An 18,024-nucleotide genomic window follows, 5' to 3' on the forward strand; every position below is an offset into this window, starting at 1 on the left:
GCATTCCTGTTTGTAAATGGGAAAAAATACTGTAAAAAAACTCAAATTAACTTCTGCTGTTTAAGCTAGATAAAAAGTCTAAAAAAGTCGGTTGCAACCTAGGAAGGTATTTTATTGATTATGGCACTTGTTCATCAAAGGCAGCCCCTTTGTTATAATTGAACCACTAGTTCAAATGTCATTAGGGAAAACATTTAATGCTCAAAAACACAAGGTTGCCATCTCTAAGAGCTCCCCATAACCCATTAGCAATCAGTTCCCAAACAGGCATCATTTATACTTAGCTGAAAATGGAACTAGTACCCAGAAATTGGCTGGCAAAAACCATAGACATGAACTGTGAAACAGAAAACAGGCATTAAATGATAGCACTTCCATGTTAAGCACAGCAATTCAGCAAGCAAAATAACCCGAATTTTTGTAATTAAATTGTCAGAATTAAGACTGCTTTCTGAAAATGTTTTGGGCTTGTTGCCTTTACAAGGTCTCAGACTGGTTAGTCCTTTCCCATTTTAAAGTATTGCAGAGATTCAGGAATGATGACACGTTTAAATTCAGCATGCAATTTCCACTCTGAATTCAGTTTCATAATCACTGTCCTGCATCAGGGTTGGACTAGTTTTTTATTGTGTTTTATAAGTTTTTCCCTGGAGTTACTCTATTTAGCTACTTTGGCATAAATGTAGTAATTCAGGGGGGAATTAGAGTATTAAATATTTAAGAAAATGTCCTCACTTCAGCCTGAAATTTAGTACATTGACTTGAGTGCCATATTACAATTTGTGAGGAAATGTTGGAAATAATCAGTAAACCACTTTAGAATTTATTTTCTTGAAATACTGCCTGTTTTTCATGGTTTCAAAGCAGTTCCAACTTTATTCATAATTCAGAAATGACCGTGTGCTAAAATTTAATTTCAAAGATATATGTCTCCTCACAGAAAACTTGTTTGCAGGTCTGGTTTTATTCTTGAAACGCATGTATCTTTTAGTCACTTATGGTGTGGGTTGTGGTTTTGAGCTGTTTGTTGGTTGGGAACTTGATCAGCTCTGTACATCCCCAGGGGACATTCAGGGACTCCACCTGGCACCTTGGAGCTGGTATAATTTTCGTGATACTGGGAGCGGGTGTTATGGTCTGACAGCATTTTGTGTGGAGCCTCCTAAATCTGATTATGGAAGACGAAGAAGGGTCAGGTTGAGCACAAATGGGGAAGTCAACAAAATCTGGGAATGAAGCTCGGGCCTTGCAAATGAGATCTAGGTCTTCCCTAGCACAGGCCTGCCAGGAGCCTGGGGGAACTGTGCTTTTGCCAATTTAAGAAATGGTTGCATGTTAGCATGAAGCATCAGCTCTGCTTTTGTTATTAATATGTCTAGACTTCAGGTTCTGCAAGTTTTGCGTGAAGTACCACACGTAGCTGCTGGGATGAAGGAGATCAGCCTCTTGGGTCAAAAACATTAACTGCAAGTAAACAAGCTACTCCCCCTAAATCTATATCACAATATTTATGTGCTGGGGAGGTAAAAGGAAGGTGTGTGTGGGGGGGGATATGTTGCAAAGCCCTCACAATTCAGAGAATAATGAACTAAATCTTTGGACTGGAAAATGATGTTCGAAGGTCTGGAAAGGCAGAGGCGAGATTGCAGGTTACTGCGAACTCAGTAGGAGTTCAGTGACTGTTGCCAGGTGTGTGCATACACACACTAACACCTTCCCCTGTCGTGCTGGGAGGGCAGCCCGAGTCACTGCCCCCTTCCTTGGCCAGAAAATAAAGTGATATGAGGCAAGGACAGCACTAGTGATCTCATCTTCAATTTACCTGCTCGGGTCTTTTACAGTCTCAGAAATGCCAGCTGCTACAAGGCTGGTGATCTTGTAGCAAAATAACAGTATCCTTCCCAAGTCTCCCCTTTGTGATGCAGCAATTTTGTGGTTTCTGAAAAGGTCAAGCAGCATCATTAATGCACACTGTATGTCTGTGAAGGCATCTGATTTCTTAGTGAAATGCTTTAGTGTGTGGAAAAGGATGTCTTCCTCTGAATGAGAAACTTGGGTGTTCCCTAAAACTGAAGGGCAGAAGAATAAGTTGGCGCATTGTCTCCACTCCGGTTCGTCATGGAAGTTGGACCTTTCTCATTTGAGTCGTGCCAAGTAGTGATGCCTGAGGGAGGTAAATTGAGTCAGAAATAGTGTGCTTAAAAAAAAAAAAAAGAAAAAGAAAGAAAAGGAGACTCTTCAACACTTAAAACTTTAGGCTTTTTATATGATTGCTTTCAACCTAGCCTGAGACTACATAACTCTTTGGACTTTGTAGGAGATTAAATCCAGTCCCAGGTTTTTCAGGTAAGGTTATTGCTCTGCTCCTAGGCTGTCCCCTGAGCTGTCTCTGGCTATTTCTAATTAAGGGTTAAAGGAAGCAGTTTCTCCTGATGTCAGGAGTAGCATGAAGAAAGCGGTGAGCATTTCTGTCAGTACCGTGGGGAGGCTGGTGCCGCAGCCGCCTTCTCATCAGGCACCAGCGTGCCTGGGCTGTCTTCTTCAGGCGGCTCTCATGGGGAGCCACCAAGGTAATCTGGCAAAAGGTGCCACAACAGATCAAAATTTATTAAACAGGTTGAGACGTTTGGCAATCCATTGGTATTCTGACTTGTAAAATAGCTGAGAGTGAAATTATCCAAAGTATCCTAGAAGAAGCAAAGAAGGTAGGGCTGCTGTGACTGTGCGGTGGTGGTGGTGTGCTGAAAGTGCTTTGAGCCTGAGACACTGGTATTTAGACATATTTCAATGGCAAGTCCAATATGTCTCCTGGCATATACTAGGGCTGAGACAAATCAAAGTGTGTTTGTAAAGCAGTGTGCTAAATTCAAGATAGTGTAATTTGTATAGTACAACATTTACTCATATATAACTTTTGCAAGTGTTCGAATTGTTACTCATGCTTCAGTTCATGTGCTTTAAGCATGAATTTGAAACAGATGCAGCATTTTAAAGATAACAGTATATACTTTAAAAACTATTTAAATTCATCCTTTTGGAGTTTGACCTGTATGAAACAAATATAAATGACGTGGACTTTTGAGAGACAAATGGCTGCATGTTCTTTGGTTTCCAAGTCATGCAGAACTGCTTCATCATTTTGACCCATACTAGTAAAACTCTTCATCAATAAACTGATGTACGAGCATACATAACACACAACACACACACACACACACACACACACACACACACACACAGAAACACATACACACACACATATATATATACACACCAGCCACATACACACACATGCTCCAGTGAGGAAGAAATCTTAACATTTTCATGAACTTGTTCTTCATGGCTTAGCTATGGAAAAGACACACTGTAAATTATTAGAAAGGTAATTGTGCATTTGGAATTGTTTTAAATTACACATTTTTTAAAAAGAAAGAAGGAAAAAGCTATTTAAAAGAATTATTTTCTATTAACTGAAGTGTTTGCAATAAAGAGAATTATAGCACTTGGCAATATTCTCCTCAAACTAAAATAAATAAATACATTTGGTGACATACGTTCAAGGATATGTGGTTGTTGCAATGTTCATGCAAATAAGGAGCAGCCTCACAAATGCTAGCTATTTTGCCATCTGGTGTTACCAAAGGAATACAACTCTCAACTTGTAGTTCTTCCTAACTTACTGCTTATAGATGGCATATTAGGCATTGTCACACGGTTTTGCCATTTGCATAATCATTCTGAATTATTGCAGGTTGTGCATTGCATTAGCAACAGCAAACTTCTCTTTCAGGAAGGGGGTTCAGAGATCTGACAACTTGTGTCAAATCAAGTATGTCTCCATCAAATAAAGGAATAAAAATGTCCTTCCACTTTAGAAGTATCACACCAGCGCATTTTTAAATTTGTATGAGTCCTAGTGAAGAATGTTGTACTTGTTTACTTCCTAGATACCGGGTAGAGATCAGTATTATAATTAATCTCAGGAGAGCTGTCTGTCTCCATTTGACTGCAGGCTACAGCACAAATGCAAAGCGCCTCAAAGAGTCAGGAGGTTCTGAATGAGGAAATGTGGCTGAGGATGAATTTGCAGATCCCTGCAATTCCAGGAAAACCCAACCCAACAGTGATTATTCAGGGTAGCAGAAGAAAGTCTAGACATAGAGATTGTTGTTACTGATAGGAGTACACTTAGAGAGCATGAAGCAGTAGCTGAGGACCATTGCTCACGTAGAAGTAAATGACAACTCCTCTACCTCTGGGCTCAACAGTGTGTGGAGTAGTGGACACTGGCACAGGTTGCCCAGGGAAGTTGTGGATGGCCCCTCCCTGGAAGTGCTCAAGGCCAGGTTGGACAGGGCTTTGAGCAGTCTGGTCTGGTGGGAGGAGTCCCTGCCCATGGCAGAGGAGTTGGACTGGATGATCTTGAAGGTCCCTTCCAACCCAAACCATTCTGTGATTCTGTCTCCGCTCACAGGAACCCCATGGGTGGGCCTTCGCTGTCCCCTTCTTCCTGGAGGAAGGCATTTTCTGTGCCCAAAACTCTACCCCTACAATTGCCTCCTCATGACACTGCTTCTCAAAGCAAGGGTGTTTGTTTGAATAACATGCATTGCTCATGGAAAATACAGGATAAAACCAAAAAAACTCAACCACCTGTAAGTGGAATAAACAAACTGGTAGTTGGAATCTGTCTCCAACCTGTGGTACAAAAACCCAGTGTTTCACAATAAACCCCCCATGCTGGAGAGTCCTGCTCAGTGTTTGGCATCTGCCCTCAGACCCATCAGAAGAATACTCCGCAGTCCAGTTCAAGTTAGCAGCATTAACAAGAGAAGATCTTGTGTTCATTTGGTGATTGCTGTGCACTGTTTTTAAATACTAATAACATCTAACATATCCAATGTATTTTCAGCTCTCTCAGGTCTTGAATGAGAATCAGATAGCTGTTGGCCTTTTTACTGCCTTGCCTGAGGCGTACTAGGTAACGTCACGTGGGCAGCCGATGCAACATATGTTTTGCTAACTGGGGAGCTGGGTAGCAAGACAACCTTTTTCTTATTAACACATGGTGCACTTACATGACATTACTATATATTTCTACTTTACAGATTTACAGTGCCAGAATAAAGGCATTAGCTGAGCTAAGCAAAACAGGCAATCACCATACTTGTCACATTGTCCTGAAATAACATGTAAACCTTATTAGAAACATTGGTTTATTTTGTGAGGAGAATAAAACACAACAGACTGAAATGTGCAAGTCTGTATTGTTGGGGAAATTTGGGAAAAGGATTCTCTGGTTTATGTTGTCATGCATTAAACTAGAATTCTGAAAAAAAAACCATTAATTTTTATTTTGGATGTCTATATTGGAGCCAGACTAGTTCATTTCTAAAAATTAATACTGTTGTGTAATGCAGTGATTTTATTCTCTCTCCAACTACACTCTACCAGCCATACATACACTATCGTGCCAGTATTCATTTATTTATGCTCTGAAGTTGTGATAGTGTCAAATCCATCAGAAAGAGGAATTGTTTCAGTAGCAGTTTCACGACTTGGATGATTAACAGAGATCAGAAGCAGCAGCCTAACTGTGGAAACCACTACAGCATGTAGTTTTAACAGCTCTTTAGGGAGCTAGTTAATGAAAGAATCACTACAGAAACACATCCATGTGAAAAAAGGAGCATTCTCATACAACACTCAGAGGATATGTCATAAGTGGAAATATGTTCATAATTTCTATTTACTCATAGCTGTAATTACCATCTGCCTTAAGAGTACTTTCAGTCTTTGTCAAAGTTGCTTGGATATTTCCTTTGTCACATTTCAAGCAGAGAAGTTCTGCACAGACTAGACCCTGCCCTGTGATTTCTTTCTTATTCTTCTGTAAGAATTTAATTATCTATTCTCTGTGTGAAGAAAGCACCAGCATTCCCAGAGACCTGAGCCTCCTGAGCCTGCTTGGGCTGGCATTCGTCTGATTCATGTTCTTGCTTATTTTTGCTATCTGCCTGCAAACCAGAGTTCTCCACTTATAAATTCACGCTGGTTCCTATGATGCCCGCTAACTTTTAACTCTTGAAAACCTATTCCTCTCTTTGCTGCAGTGTCTATGAGCCGGATAGAAACGTGCTGCGAAGGAAAGAATGGGAAAGGAGAAATCAGGAGGCCCAGCAGGAGGATGGCGCGTTTAACACAAGTTACTCCCTCTTCAGTGAACCGTACAAGGTAGGTGCTTCCCAGCTGGGTGGCTCTTTATTTTTTTTTTCCACAGTACAAAAATGCAGCCTGTAGAAGGCATTGTCCAGGTTTCAGCACCCTCCCATAAGTGCTAACCTCACAAAATTTGCAGAGAACATTTACGGTTCATTGAGAATTGGATTGTATATATTTTTAATATATATATGTATGTATATAAGCTTCTTATAATGTTCAGCAACACATGGCAATGAAATAATCTAGAAATATCCTAACAGTATTTTAGATGAAATTAAAACTAGGAGGTGAAGGTGAGAGTGCCCAGTTTTTGCAACACTTGGAAGAAAACAATTGTGTTAGAATTATGTGTGAAGGTCAAGCAATACAGTAAACATTGTGCTCTGGACAAGGTTAATGCAATGAATTATCTTGGTGTTTGCTTTTTTTTTCCCCTCTATAAGCATTACCAACAAAATTTGTCTGCTGGGCATGTTTTGTCCTCACCAAAGGCAGAAGTAACTTATGAGTCTCAACTCCCTGTTTTATTCCTCATGGTAACAGTAGTGTGATGAGGCACAACCATCTCTCCCCTCTCTCTGTTAAAGGGTCAAGCAGGATCTTTCACACTTTGCAGAAGCCTGAAAACCAAGCCCTTATGAACATGACCAGAGAGCGGTATCCTGTGGGGGCTGCTCTTCTTCCCCAGCTAATCCTGTGACTTTGCCTGTATCAAAGCATTATCATGTGTCATCCACTGTGCCTTTCCAGTAATCCCAAAGTTACTGTTACAACCATCATGTCGTGAGGCCTTTCCCTCCACACAGCATCACTTGTCCTTGATGTTTTGGGTACACTAATGCCTCTCTCCAGGAGTCCTATTTGGGACCTGGCATATTCTGCACCTGACTTCTGTGTTTCTGCCTGTGATCCAGGGTCAGCTTTTAGCTTGCTGTTCTTCCAGATTGTTGTTTGCTTCTGGTCCCTAATAAAAAAGGAAGATCTCCCACTTTCAAACCATGTCCCCTGATAGAAGACAGCTCTGTCTGCCTTGAAGTTGACTTCCAGTTGCCTGAACTTCAGATTCATTACAAAGGCATTTAGAAACCATGGGAAATGTCTTGAACCCCTCAAGGCTCTACTTGAAAAAAGCCTACTGTGAGACCAATCAAGGGCTAATCCATGGAAAAAAGCCTGAACAGTTTAAGTCAGCTGTGTCTTGGCTTTTCATGAGGGTTCTGCTGCAATGGGGACTTAGTAAGTTTCCATTTGACAGGTCAAATCAAATAAACCCCTAACAAAAAGAATCTGCCCTTCTGCTGGGTTCCTGGTACCTTTTTGTCTGTGGTACCTGAAGTTGGTAATACTGAAGCTCAAATCACTTCTAGAAGTGACATAGTTGGAATATTTTGTGCACTTTGATCATTACCTGTGTGTCAATGTGCAGACTGTCATGGCACTGACTCTATATATCAGGGACACACCAGTAGCTTCTGAGTTATGATGTCTGAAGACACCTCTATGTAACCACACTATAATTCCATCAACTTTAGTAGGAGTGGATAAAAAATCATTGCCATCTCTAGAAGCAGAGAAGTTACTAAGTGGGTATCCTATGGAGGTATCAGAATAATGGCTCTATCCATGCATGCATATCCATGTATCTTTAAACAGTCTGTCCCTATTTTGGACAAGCGTATAAAGAAGCTGGCTTTGTCAAGAAAACATGGAGAAAGGCAAAGCCCAGGTCAGCTGCATAACTCACCCAGCAGTTCTGTTGGCATGGCAGTCACAACTGCTTGGGATGACCAGTCATTCTGATAGTGTTGGACATCAACTCGTCAGCTGTGGCTGAATGTCATGTCTATGCTGCCAATGGACTATTGCACTGTCTGAACTCATCCAAGCATTTGCGAAACTTCAGTGTTGGGGTGCAGAGCTGTGGCCTGGGCTTTTTGATCTTATCATGGAGAGAGGCTGATTGCAAAAGAGGAAACTTTTCTGCGAAAGCAAAACTAAAACCCCCTCTTACTGTCTTTAAAGATCATGTTCAAGTTTTAGGTGTTTCCAGAGGGGAATGAAGTTACACCAGATGTTCGCTGCAAACTCTGATTAAATTCAGTATTCCTCTGCACAGCCTGAGAAACATGAGCTAGAGCCAAAGGATTTTCCATTCAGAAGGCCATATCTGAAAATCAAAGGCAGACTGGAAATCTCTTAAATTTTATGTCCTCGCTCACCTTGACATGTATTGCTACTCCTGTAACATCAGATTTTCTGAAAAAACCTGACTCTTCAGGTTGCCCCTTATCCTTTTCAAAGTATCCATAGCAACCCTTTATGAAGGATTACAGGAAATCCAGTATCTTTTACTTAAAATGTCTTTTACAGGGGGTGAAAAGGTAGAAAATTCATTCTGGATATTTCCTGGGCAGAATACCTTGCCTTGTTAACCACATCGGTATTTTTAATGAAGCCTTCCTGATGGACTTCCATGCAACCATCAAGTTTATTTTTAGAAGTGTTGGATCTTGCAGTCTTCAACTGCATGGATTCATCTTGCTTTGCAGAAGAATATCAGAGCACTGTAGGTTAGAAATGTTTGCACTGAATGCTTTTCCTCCTTCCTTATTTTGTGATCATGTTTTCCCTATGTGAGTGATTAAATTAGGCCAGCAATATTTCAGAGCAAATAGTAGGACAAACTGCTACATCTAAAGCTCATAACAAGTTACCTCAGATCCCATCTTGTTCCCAAGAGAATGTAGGTGAACTCTTCTGGATGACATCAGCTCAACACAAAATTTTCCTACCAGTTTTTCAAGTTGTCCCCGTGTATCCAGAAGGAATAAACAACACCAACCACTTGTCAGCATGTTCCGTGGTACTGGGATTAGATTGGTTTGCTGCAATTATTTTTATGGTTATCTGGGATTTCTCAATATGAGGTGTCTCTGTGTGACCTTCACATTGCATCTATGTAGAAGACATTTTTCTGACTTTTCTGGGCTAGTGATAGCCTACATATAATCTCTAATTAGGCTTTTGTTTCCTTCCCATCCAAATATCAGTCATCAGAAAGAATGAACCTTCTGTTGGACTTCAGAAGGGCACACAAATTCTCTGACGTTCACAGATCTAGAGAGCTGCCCCACAAGCTGTCTGTGCTGTAGGAGACTTGTGGGTGTCAGGACCCCATTCCATTTGGTGGTCCCTGTCACTGTGCTCCTTGGCAGGGAAGGGAACCTCATACACATGCTGGCTGAATCAGGCTGGGCACAGGCCCAAGGGCAGATCTGCCTCCATAGAGGAAACCTGGAAAAATACGTCTCTACAAGGTATCTACATGAGGTGGAGGATCCACCAGAAGCATAGAGAGATCTGCTGGGTAAAAGGAAAATTTTCCATGCCTTCTGGAAAGTATTTCTGCTGGTCAAGGCAATGCCCCAGTGTAGAAGCCAATTCATTGACCCCAGGAGACACATGAGTGTAACTCCAACCTTCTTTCTTTTCAGATGTGCGTGATGCTTCACACTTTTGAAGCCTCATTAATAGTTTCCTCTTCATTAGGACATTGATGTGATTCCCATGAAGTGAAGGAACACCCTTTTTGTAAGCCACTTGCTGTCTGTGAATTAATGCTTCATATTTCTTTTCATAACAGGTTATTGTCCTTGTGACAACAACAGCTGTATATGCAGAGAAGATCAGGCTATAGTGGTTGAGCCATCTTATTCCAAATTTGCAATGTTTTGATGCAACACTTTTGAGTTTTTCCCTTACCACTTCTCTTCAATATATATTACTGATATATATTCAACTCTCTTAGTATTGTAACAAATGTATATGAGAAAGCTAGCTGTAATGTGTTTTACATAGTTACAAGGCAGTGTCCTTGAAATTTGAGGGGACAAGCAGTAAAGGACTACTTCTACTGTCTGACTTAGGAATACTTCCACTGTAGTCCTCTGAAAGTTGGCATTTGGCAATCACTGCACTCATGTACATGGCATTTTTGCTTAGATTCAGGTTTTTTAATAGAAAACCCTGAAAAAATATAAATTCTGAACTACAGGAGTTTCCCTTACATTTTTGTTTGAGTCACTCAATTTTTTGAAGACTTAAAACCAAAAATACTCCCAGTTTTCCAGAGTAACTACGGTTGCTGCTACATATTTCATATTTTTTAAATTTACCTTAACTTTAAGGGTATCTTCTCCACTCCCTTTATTTCTTTCTCCTTCTTTCTGTTTTCCTCTAAAACAGAGAGTCTTGAGATGAAAGCTTGGCCATCTGAAGCCAATGGGAGTTCTCCCATCCAGCCCCCATGTCTGGAAGAGAGAAAGGAGAACACCACTGGCTCATTACTGTCTTCCTCCGAAAACATAAAGCAAAGAACATCACACACCTGAATCTTGGCAAGGTTCAGAAAAATGTCTGCTGCATAAATGCTAATGATACATCCTTTTGCTTACAGTGGCTTTTTAAAGCAAGAGTTTTCAGTCTTTCCCAGTATATTTTATTTGCTTGTTTTATTTATTTGTGGAGCTTATGCCTTTTCAGTCAGGAAGTAAATGGATAACTTTGAAAGCAATGATTAATCTTAAAGAGGAGAGAGGAAGGCCGTGTTCCCCCTGCTGCACACAACAAGCACTGAGCAATGCGAAGAATTTGGGGGCTTCTGTTCACCTCTGTTTTTTAAAGAGGAGAGTGCCCTTTTTTCAAAGAAGGGATGTAATAATCTGTAGTTTTCCCATTGTCCCACGAGCTGTCTTCAAGTCACCTCAGAATATTTGGTTGGCTTAGACTGGTGAATTCATTTAGTCTTACACTGGATATTGTGTGGCTTCACAGATGCCCTGTGAAAACTTAGGCAGGCAGAGAAGGAAATTGAGAATGCAGTGTTTTCATTCATGGATGAAGGAAAGCTTGCACTGGGCTATAGGATAAGTTTTTTCATGGTCAGATTTAATCCAAACCATTCTGTGCAGTTGCAATAATAAATTTTCTAGTTTCCAGGTAATATACTTTAACTACAGCATGATACCAGTGATAGATTTCTTTTTTTATATACTCTAAGGCCCTTTATAGCTTTCCCAGTTCAGGGTAGATTTAAGATGTTGACAAGTGTCTTCAGAGACAATAAGGATTTTCGATTTCATCCCTCAGCACCACTGCTGAATAAGCCAGTGCTACTTCAGTTAGGATTCCAGCAGGACCATGCAGGGAATTTTGTTTTTCTGACATTGACTGTTGCAGAACACTCTATTTTTGTTTTGCAGACTAACAAGGGGGATGAGCTCTCAAATCGCATCCAGAATACACTGGGCAACTATGATGAAATGAAAGACTTGTTAACTGACCGATCAAACCAGAGCCACCTTGTTGGGGTTCCAAAACCTGGGGTTCCTCAGACGTCTCTCCCCAAGCCTGATGAACATCTTCTTGCAGACTTGAGACCGCCACCTCCTCCTCCCATTTCCAGCACTACTTCTTCAACACCAGCAGCACTACCTGCCCAGCAGAGCAAAAGTGTCACGATGGCTTGGCAGAAATCTGGGCACAATGCCGCTTTGGATGGCCAGCAGAGAACAAGCAAGCATGGCCACCGGTCGCTGGAGTCACACAAGGGCGACTTCAAACTGGTGAACCAAAAATCCAGCCTGGAGAAACTAAAACGCTATGCATCCAGTCCCACCTCCTCCTCCACCTCCTCCTCCAATGCTGCCCAGCAAAGCTCACTGAGGGCCACGCTAGGGGAAAATGTCAACAGAGTGCAGCAGTCGGCAAAGCTCAACTGTACCTCGGAAGGAGGAGCTCAGGTGCAAGAGAGGGCAGCAAAGCACGGTGGTGGGCACTGCGTCCAAAACTTCCCACCCTCTCTTGCTTCGAAGCCCAGTCTGGCTCAGCAGAAACCGACAGCTTATGTAAGGCCAATGGACGGTCAAGACCAGGCTCCTGATGAATCTCCAAAGCTGAAGTTACCAGCAGAGACGACCAAGTCGTACAGGGGAGTGCCTTCTAACAAGCCTGATTCGGCCAGGACCAAGTCAAAGATAGCCAAGTTCAGCATTCCTAAGCAAGAAGAGGTAAGTGCTTTTATGCTTTTTATGACATCCCTCTCTGGATGGATGATGGTGGCTTATAACTGCAAATTGCATCTGTCTCTTTGCACATTTTAAATATATTAGTTTGCACGTTTCATATTTTTGGTAACATTGATATACTGATCTTGCAAATATCAGCCTCACAGTAATGTAAAGATATCTCAAAAGTGAAATACTCACTATCTTCAGGACTGCATCTCCTACAATTGCACTAACAGTATGTATTATTTCACTGTCTTTTTTCTCTTTTTGTCCATATGTAAAGTCTGGATATTTTTAATTCAGATTTTTTTTGTTGTTAGGCTTGGGAAGTACTTCTATCCGTTCATATTTAGTTGACTTTTTTCTCTTTGGCAATGATTAAATGAAGTGCTCGTGATCAGAAGTAGTTCTGCCATCCTCAGTGATGTCAAAGTAGTTTCACAATCTAAATAAATTACTTAAACAATATGAGATCTGCGGAATGGATAAGAATATAGCAATGAGACTCTTCTTTTAGCTTATAGTATCTGTTTCTGTTTCAAACTGATTTAAGGATTGAGGCTTTCTTCCTGAAGAATCACCATCTGTAGAAACCATGCTACAGGAATGCGAACATGTCTGAAAAAGCTTCTAGACATTTCTATTATCAGCAGTAGATAGGAAAGATTTCTGATTGGACTTATTTTATGTTCATTTATTTCACATTCCATTTATGCCAGTAGGACACCTTGCTTTATCACCTATACAGCCTGTGAATTTCTGTTTGAGTATTTTGATGGGGAGGAACTAGTTGGTTTTGACAGAATGAAGGGTTATAATTTTTCTTGGGTGTATTTAGAGGCCTGTATGCCAATACAAAGATGGTCACATCGTCCTTTAGTGCAAATTGGTAGAGCTCTCATGACTTAAACAATTTATAGTATTTATAGGACTAAATGACTTTATTTGGCTGCATCACTGGAACTTTCTCAGAGCAGAGATAGTGATTATTTACTCTTATTTGACAGCTGTGTCTTGAGATATTTTTAGTCTTTACATTTTTGTTTCTGGCATTGTTAAAGGAAAGGAAAAATCTATTTTTTGGTAGAGTTCTCTGGCCTTCTAATGCCTGTTTTTCAGAAATGGAGTTGACTGTTGTATTCCCCCTTCGGTTTGGTTTGGGAAAGAAATCTCGCTGGAAGCAATTACTTCTCTCAGCTCTTCTAGGCATTATACTCATGTGGTTTTTCTCTAAGTTCAAGTTCCATCGTTTCCAAACAACACAGAGGTGATATGTTGTTCCTGAAAAGAAGTTGTTTTAGGCTCTTAAGCCAGATTTGATCAGCAAATTTAGCATTCACAAACTGCTCTAATTGTGCAGTTAGATCAGGTAATGGCAGATACTAATATGCATTTAGGTATTATAACCTCTTTCAGACTTGTGCTTCTATCTGCAAGTAGGAAGCATTGTTAGAATTAAAGATGCCTGTGGCAATTGTCTGATCTTTCAGATTTCCCCCCTTTATATGTATGCAATGCTCTAAGGACTAGTTTGGAAAGGAGTTTTGATAGGCAATCATTTGTTTGTCTGAAATTCGGGTTTTACCATTTGCATTCCAAATTTGCCTACCTCAGGAAAGAAAGCTTTCATTTGTTGTATGTAATCCATACTCATACAGAAGGGTACATTTATACTGCAGTTTCTAGACATGTAGAAGTATTTGAGATTCCTTTAAACTCACCTGTTTAAATACTGATGACAATGCAGGCTGGGGTAGGAGAGAGTGGACTGCAGGGTAGCTCCTGAAGTGTTCACCAACTTCTTGCAGATTTTGTGGGATGCAGTATTTCTGAAACAGCATGTGATAGCATAGTGTAAACATTTAGCTGGACTTGAAGGAAGTGGGTAAAAAACATTGTCTGGTAGGTTAAAAAAAAAGCAAAGTGATTATAAAAATTATGGACATGTTACTAAGAAAACAGCAGATACTGTAGGTGGTGGTGGAGTTTGAAGCTTGAGCTGATGAAAGACAATGTTTAGATATTGTGTTGGAGGGCTGAGAGTCCTGGTGATAAAAGTGCCCAGCTTTTTTCCCTTTATCCTGACATTTCCTTTGTTCTAACATTTTCCATCTCAAGTGGTACACAATGAAGTTGGTAACCCACTGCTGTTGCTACAGGGAGAAGTATTGACCAAGACTGAAAGTTTTTTTCAGTCACTATTACCTAATCCACCCTGCCTTTGATTTTCAGTCATACTTCTTTTTATTTCAAAATGTTTTTCCATTCTTGTTATTTGTATCATACATCTCTTAGTACAATTTTGTAAGAATTTCCACACAATTTTTAAATTGCTGCTTTCAAACTTACAAAACTTGCCCTTTGCATCAAGTGTTCACTGTCCCCTATTAGGGACAGAAGTTTTAAGCTGCTCTCAGCACAGAAGCCGTCATGATCCTGTGAATATCTGCAGGCAAAATGAGGCCTTTCTTGTTCAGGGTGGGGCTAAAGGTGATGGCCAGGACGACCATGTATCCCTCGTGGTCATGGGATGGCCAGAAGACTAGGGATGCCATGTAGACTGATGATGATGAGAGAAAGCAGGCTGGCAAGCAGGTGAGAGCAGTGTCTGGGAAGGTATATGGAAACAACTATATTTTTCCAGCCTGTCAAGCTCCTTCCGTGGCAGCACGACTCTCTGGTGTATCACCCCCTCCTCCCAGTTTTTGTATCCTCTCCAAACTTGCTGAGGGTGCACTCTGCCTCATCATCCATCCAGGTCATTAATGAAGATGTTAAACAGTATAGTCCCCAGTACTGACTGTGGGGATACACCGCTAGTGACTGGCCTCCAACAGAACTTTGTGCGACTGGTCACCATCCTCTGGACAATTTTTATAGCCTTTGCTTTCTGTCTGCAGGCCTAATTTTGCAATTTGTCAATTTTTTTGCCACTTTCAGCTCTTTAAATGTGTTCATAGTGATACTGTGGTCCAAAACCTATACTTTTTAACTTGGCCTAGACAATTCTGCAGGTGTTTAACTGAACTGAAAACTGAACTGCAGCAGGCTGTGAGGGAAAAGATGCAAGCAGGGGAAACAAGATGTGAGCATAGGGTGTAAATGTGAGATAAAAGATGAGACTCAAAGGAAGAAAAACTGGGAGTCAGGAGGCAGAGAAGATGCTGCCTAGCTTGACAAAGTAGAGAAGTGAATGGTAAAAAATGATCATTTCCCCAACTCCTGCAGAATAGATTTCCTTTTAAGGGTCACATGAAGTGAAGAACACCTCTGTGGAGTGTTTGTTTTATTTTGAATATCAGGTGGCTATAAGCAGCTTCAACTTTCACAGAGAAAATGAGGAAACAAGAATATATTGTTATAAATCTCCTGATTTGCAAGTCCACTTATTAATGCATTCAAGTTGAGTCCTCTGCTTCCATGCACTTGCATTTGGGTTATAGTACTTTCCAGAGTCTATCAGTATATCTAATATCTATGCTTTTTCATTTGTGTTTACCAGTTTGAAGGAGACATCAGTGGAAAAATAAACACATAATGAAACAAAGTTAAGCCTCCTTGTAAGAACTGAAGAATAAGACGCGATGTCATGCGAAGTGTGTGTGTCTGCAGTATGATACAAAATCCTCTTCTGTACATCCCTTGAGGTTTTCAGAGAAACAGGGCACAAAGTTGGCTGCAGTACAATTATTATTCACTGGAAATAATATCACTTGAATACAAATTATAGACCATTACTTTTCAATACATGAAAAAGGTTGATTTTTAATGTAGTTCAATACCTCATTTAATATTTTTAATCAGTTTTGGAAAGCCTTCAATATCTTGACACAGACTGAAGCTTACAATTTTTTTTAATTGTTTTAATGAGAATAACTTGCATAGACCTGCGTGCGGAAAGGTGGCAGTTACTCATTTGGAAATTTAATCTTTAGGAGCCAGGTTCATCAGTGTTAATTAGAATCCATACCCAACCTCCCAGTCCTTCCAAAATTATTGTACTGCTTTGTGGAAATGATAGCTCGTCATCTCAAGTACTGCTATTTCACATTTTGAACTACTTACAAATTATATTGCTGTAGGTAAAAACCTACTGTACTGAATATAAAGGAAGAGAAATGTGATACCGGGATGTAGAGGAAAAGAAGCAGGAATATCAAGCGCCTCTCTTTTCTAAAATTTTGTTGAGTGAGACAGTAAGAAAAACCTAAGATGGCAAATGATGTCCTTTGCATCTGAGTGCTGTTTTTGAATTTCATCTTATGGGCTGCATGCTGCTTTTTTATTATATTGAAGAAGCCTTATCTATTGTCCTTTGCTTACTTCTCTAAGGGTTATGGAGGAAGGAAATCGAAGTTGTATTCAAGAATGACTAGCAGTCTCATGGTAAAAAGGATAGATTTGGTTCTGTTAAATTTGGGAACACATTTATGTGAAATGTAGATAAGGTCATCATGAGGACATGTTCTTATTCCACTTCACAGAGTACTTACACAACTTCTTCTGCAGCAGAAGTAATGCACAATAGATTAAATGTTAATTTTCTTTTTTTTTTTTTTCCCATTTCTGCCCTGATCTTACTCAGGCAAAGTCCTATTTGCCTGGATAAGAAACCCTCTGCAGTCATTCTTGTTCGAGTGGCTATATATAGCTACCAGCATCTGGCACACACACTGGCAAGTGTTCTTTAAATCTGCAATCCTTTTTTTTTGCCTATCAGTTCTATCCCCATACATTAATGGAAAGCAAAATAAACCCCACAACTCTTTCCTTCCCTTCCCCCCCCCACCCTCTCCACCCCCCGAAAAAACCCCCTCCTAAATATGGACGTAATATCAGTAATTTGTTCAAAACCAGACTCTTAAGGAGAGCTTTGGTGCATAGCACCTATAATAAGTAGTTCTATTCCAGTTTAAAATTGAAGCTGGAAGTTCATGTGTGAAAAAAAGAAGTGCATCTACATCTTATTTGACAACAGAAGCTCCAGCGTAGACTAAATTTCAAAGATGGTCATAATCACTCTGTGCTTCCTCTGGAAATACTGCATATCTGGACCTACAGGAGATCTTTTTTTTAGCTGGAGGCAGATGCCACCTTCTTGCTTCCATGGAGCCTGTTGAACTGTTGCGGGACTAGGAGCTGAATCCAGGATTTTCTTCTCTGCTTCCCAGGGCGTTCATTTCTGTCCCAGAAAGGCAGAAATTAAAACAGAAGAGCAGTTAAAGATGCTTTTAGATAAAAAGGGAGGGAGAGGATGAATGCATTAGCAAAAAGGTCCAGAGTTCTTCCGGCACTGTTTTAGGATGCACCCAAAGAGGCTCGAGACAGAAGTGCAGAATTAAGTGTGTTGATACTCCTCTACCATTTATCAACTTTATTGAAGAATTGCAGTGCTTGAGAAGCCAGTTAGCAATCACACCACTCAAGTACTGTAAGTATGAGCCGGTTGTAGATGTTTTCTTTCCCAGATGTTCATGGAAACTAGTTGGCAGGCTGTGTTTACAAGAAGACACAGCTCAATTCATCCCTGCAATGGTACTGCTGACCTTCCCCACAAATAAAGCATGTTTTCCCACGTTGAACAGGAAGAACTGGACAACAAGAGCAGTGTGGTGCAAAGATCCCCGCTAATCGTAGGTTATTCAGGACCTTCGAGTGTGTCCGTGGGAGGGCTGTGCATAGCTGACTGTTTTTTATCTAGGAGAGTTCAACAGAGTAGGACGGCAAAGAAAGA

General features: G+C 40.5%; 1 protein-coding gene across 1 annotated transcript in view; it reads left to right on the top strand.

Moving 5' to 3' along the window:
- Positions 1-6,113: 6,113 nt before the first annotated feature.
- AFF3 (AF4/FMR2 family, member 3) overlaps positions 6,114-18,024 on the top strand; it is a gene marked incomplete at its 5' end in the record, with an annotated part of 268,426 nt that continues 256,515 nt past the window's right edge. The window contains 3 exons of the mRNA XM_010188239.1: positions 6,114-6,234; positions 11,484-11,792; positions 11,925-12,290. Coding sequence (XP_010186541.1) covers positions 6,114-6,234; positions 11,484-11,792; positions 11,925-12,290 — 796 coding nt within the window. The remainder of the gene's footprint in view (positions 6,235-11,483; positions 11,793-11,924; positions 12,291-18,024) is intronic.

This window comes from Mesitornis unicolor, unplaced genomic scaffold (genome assembly GCF_000695765.1).
Source record: "Mesitornis unicolor isolate BGI_N332 unplaced genomic scaffold, ASM69576v1 scaffold9967, whole genome shotgun sequence".
Classification (NCBI taxonomy): Eukaryota; Metazoa; Chordata; class Aves; order Mesitornithiformes; family Mesitornithidae; genus Mesitornis; species Mesitornis unicolor.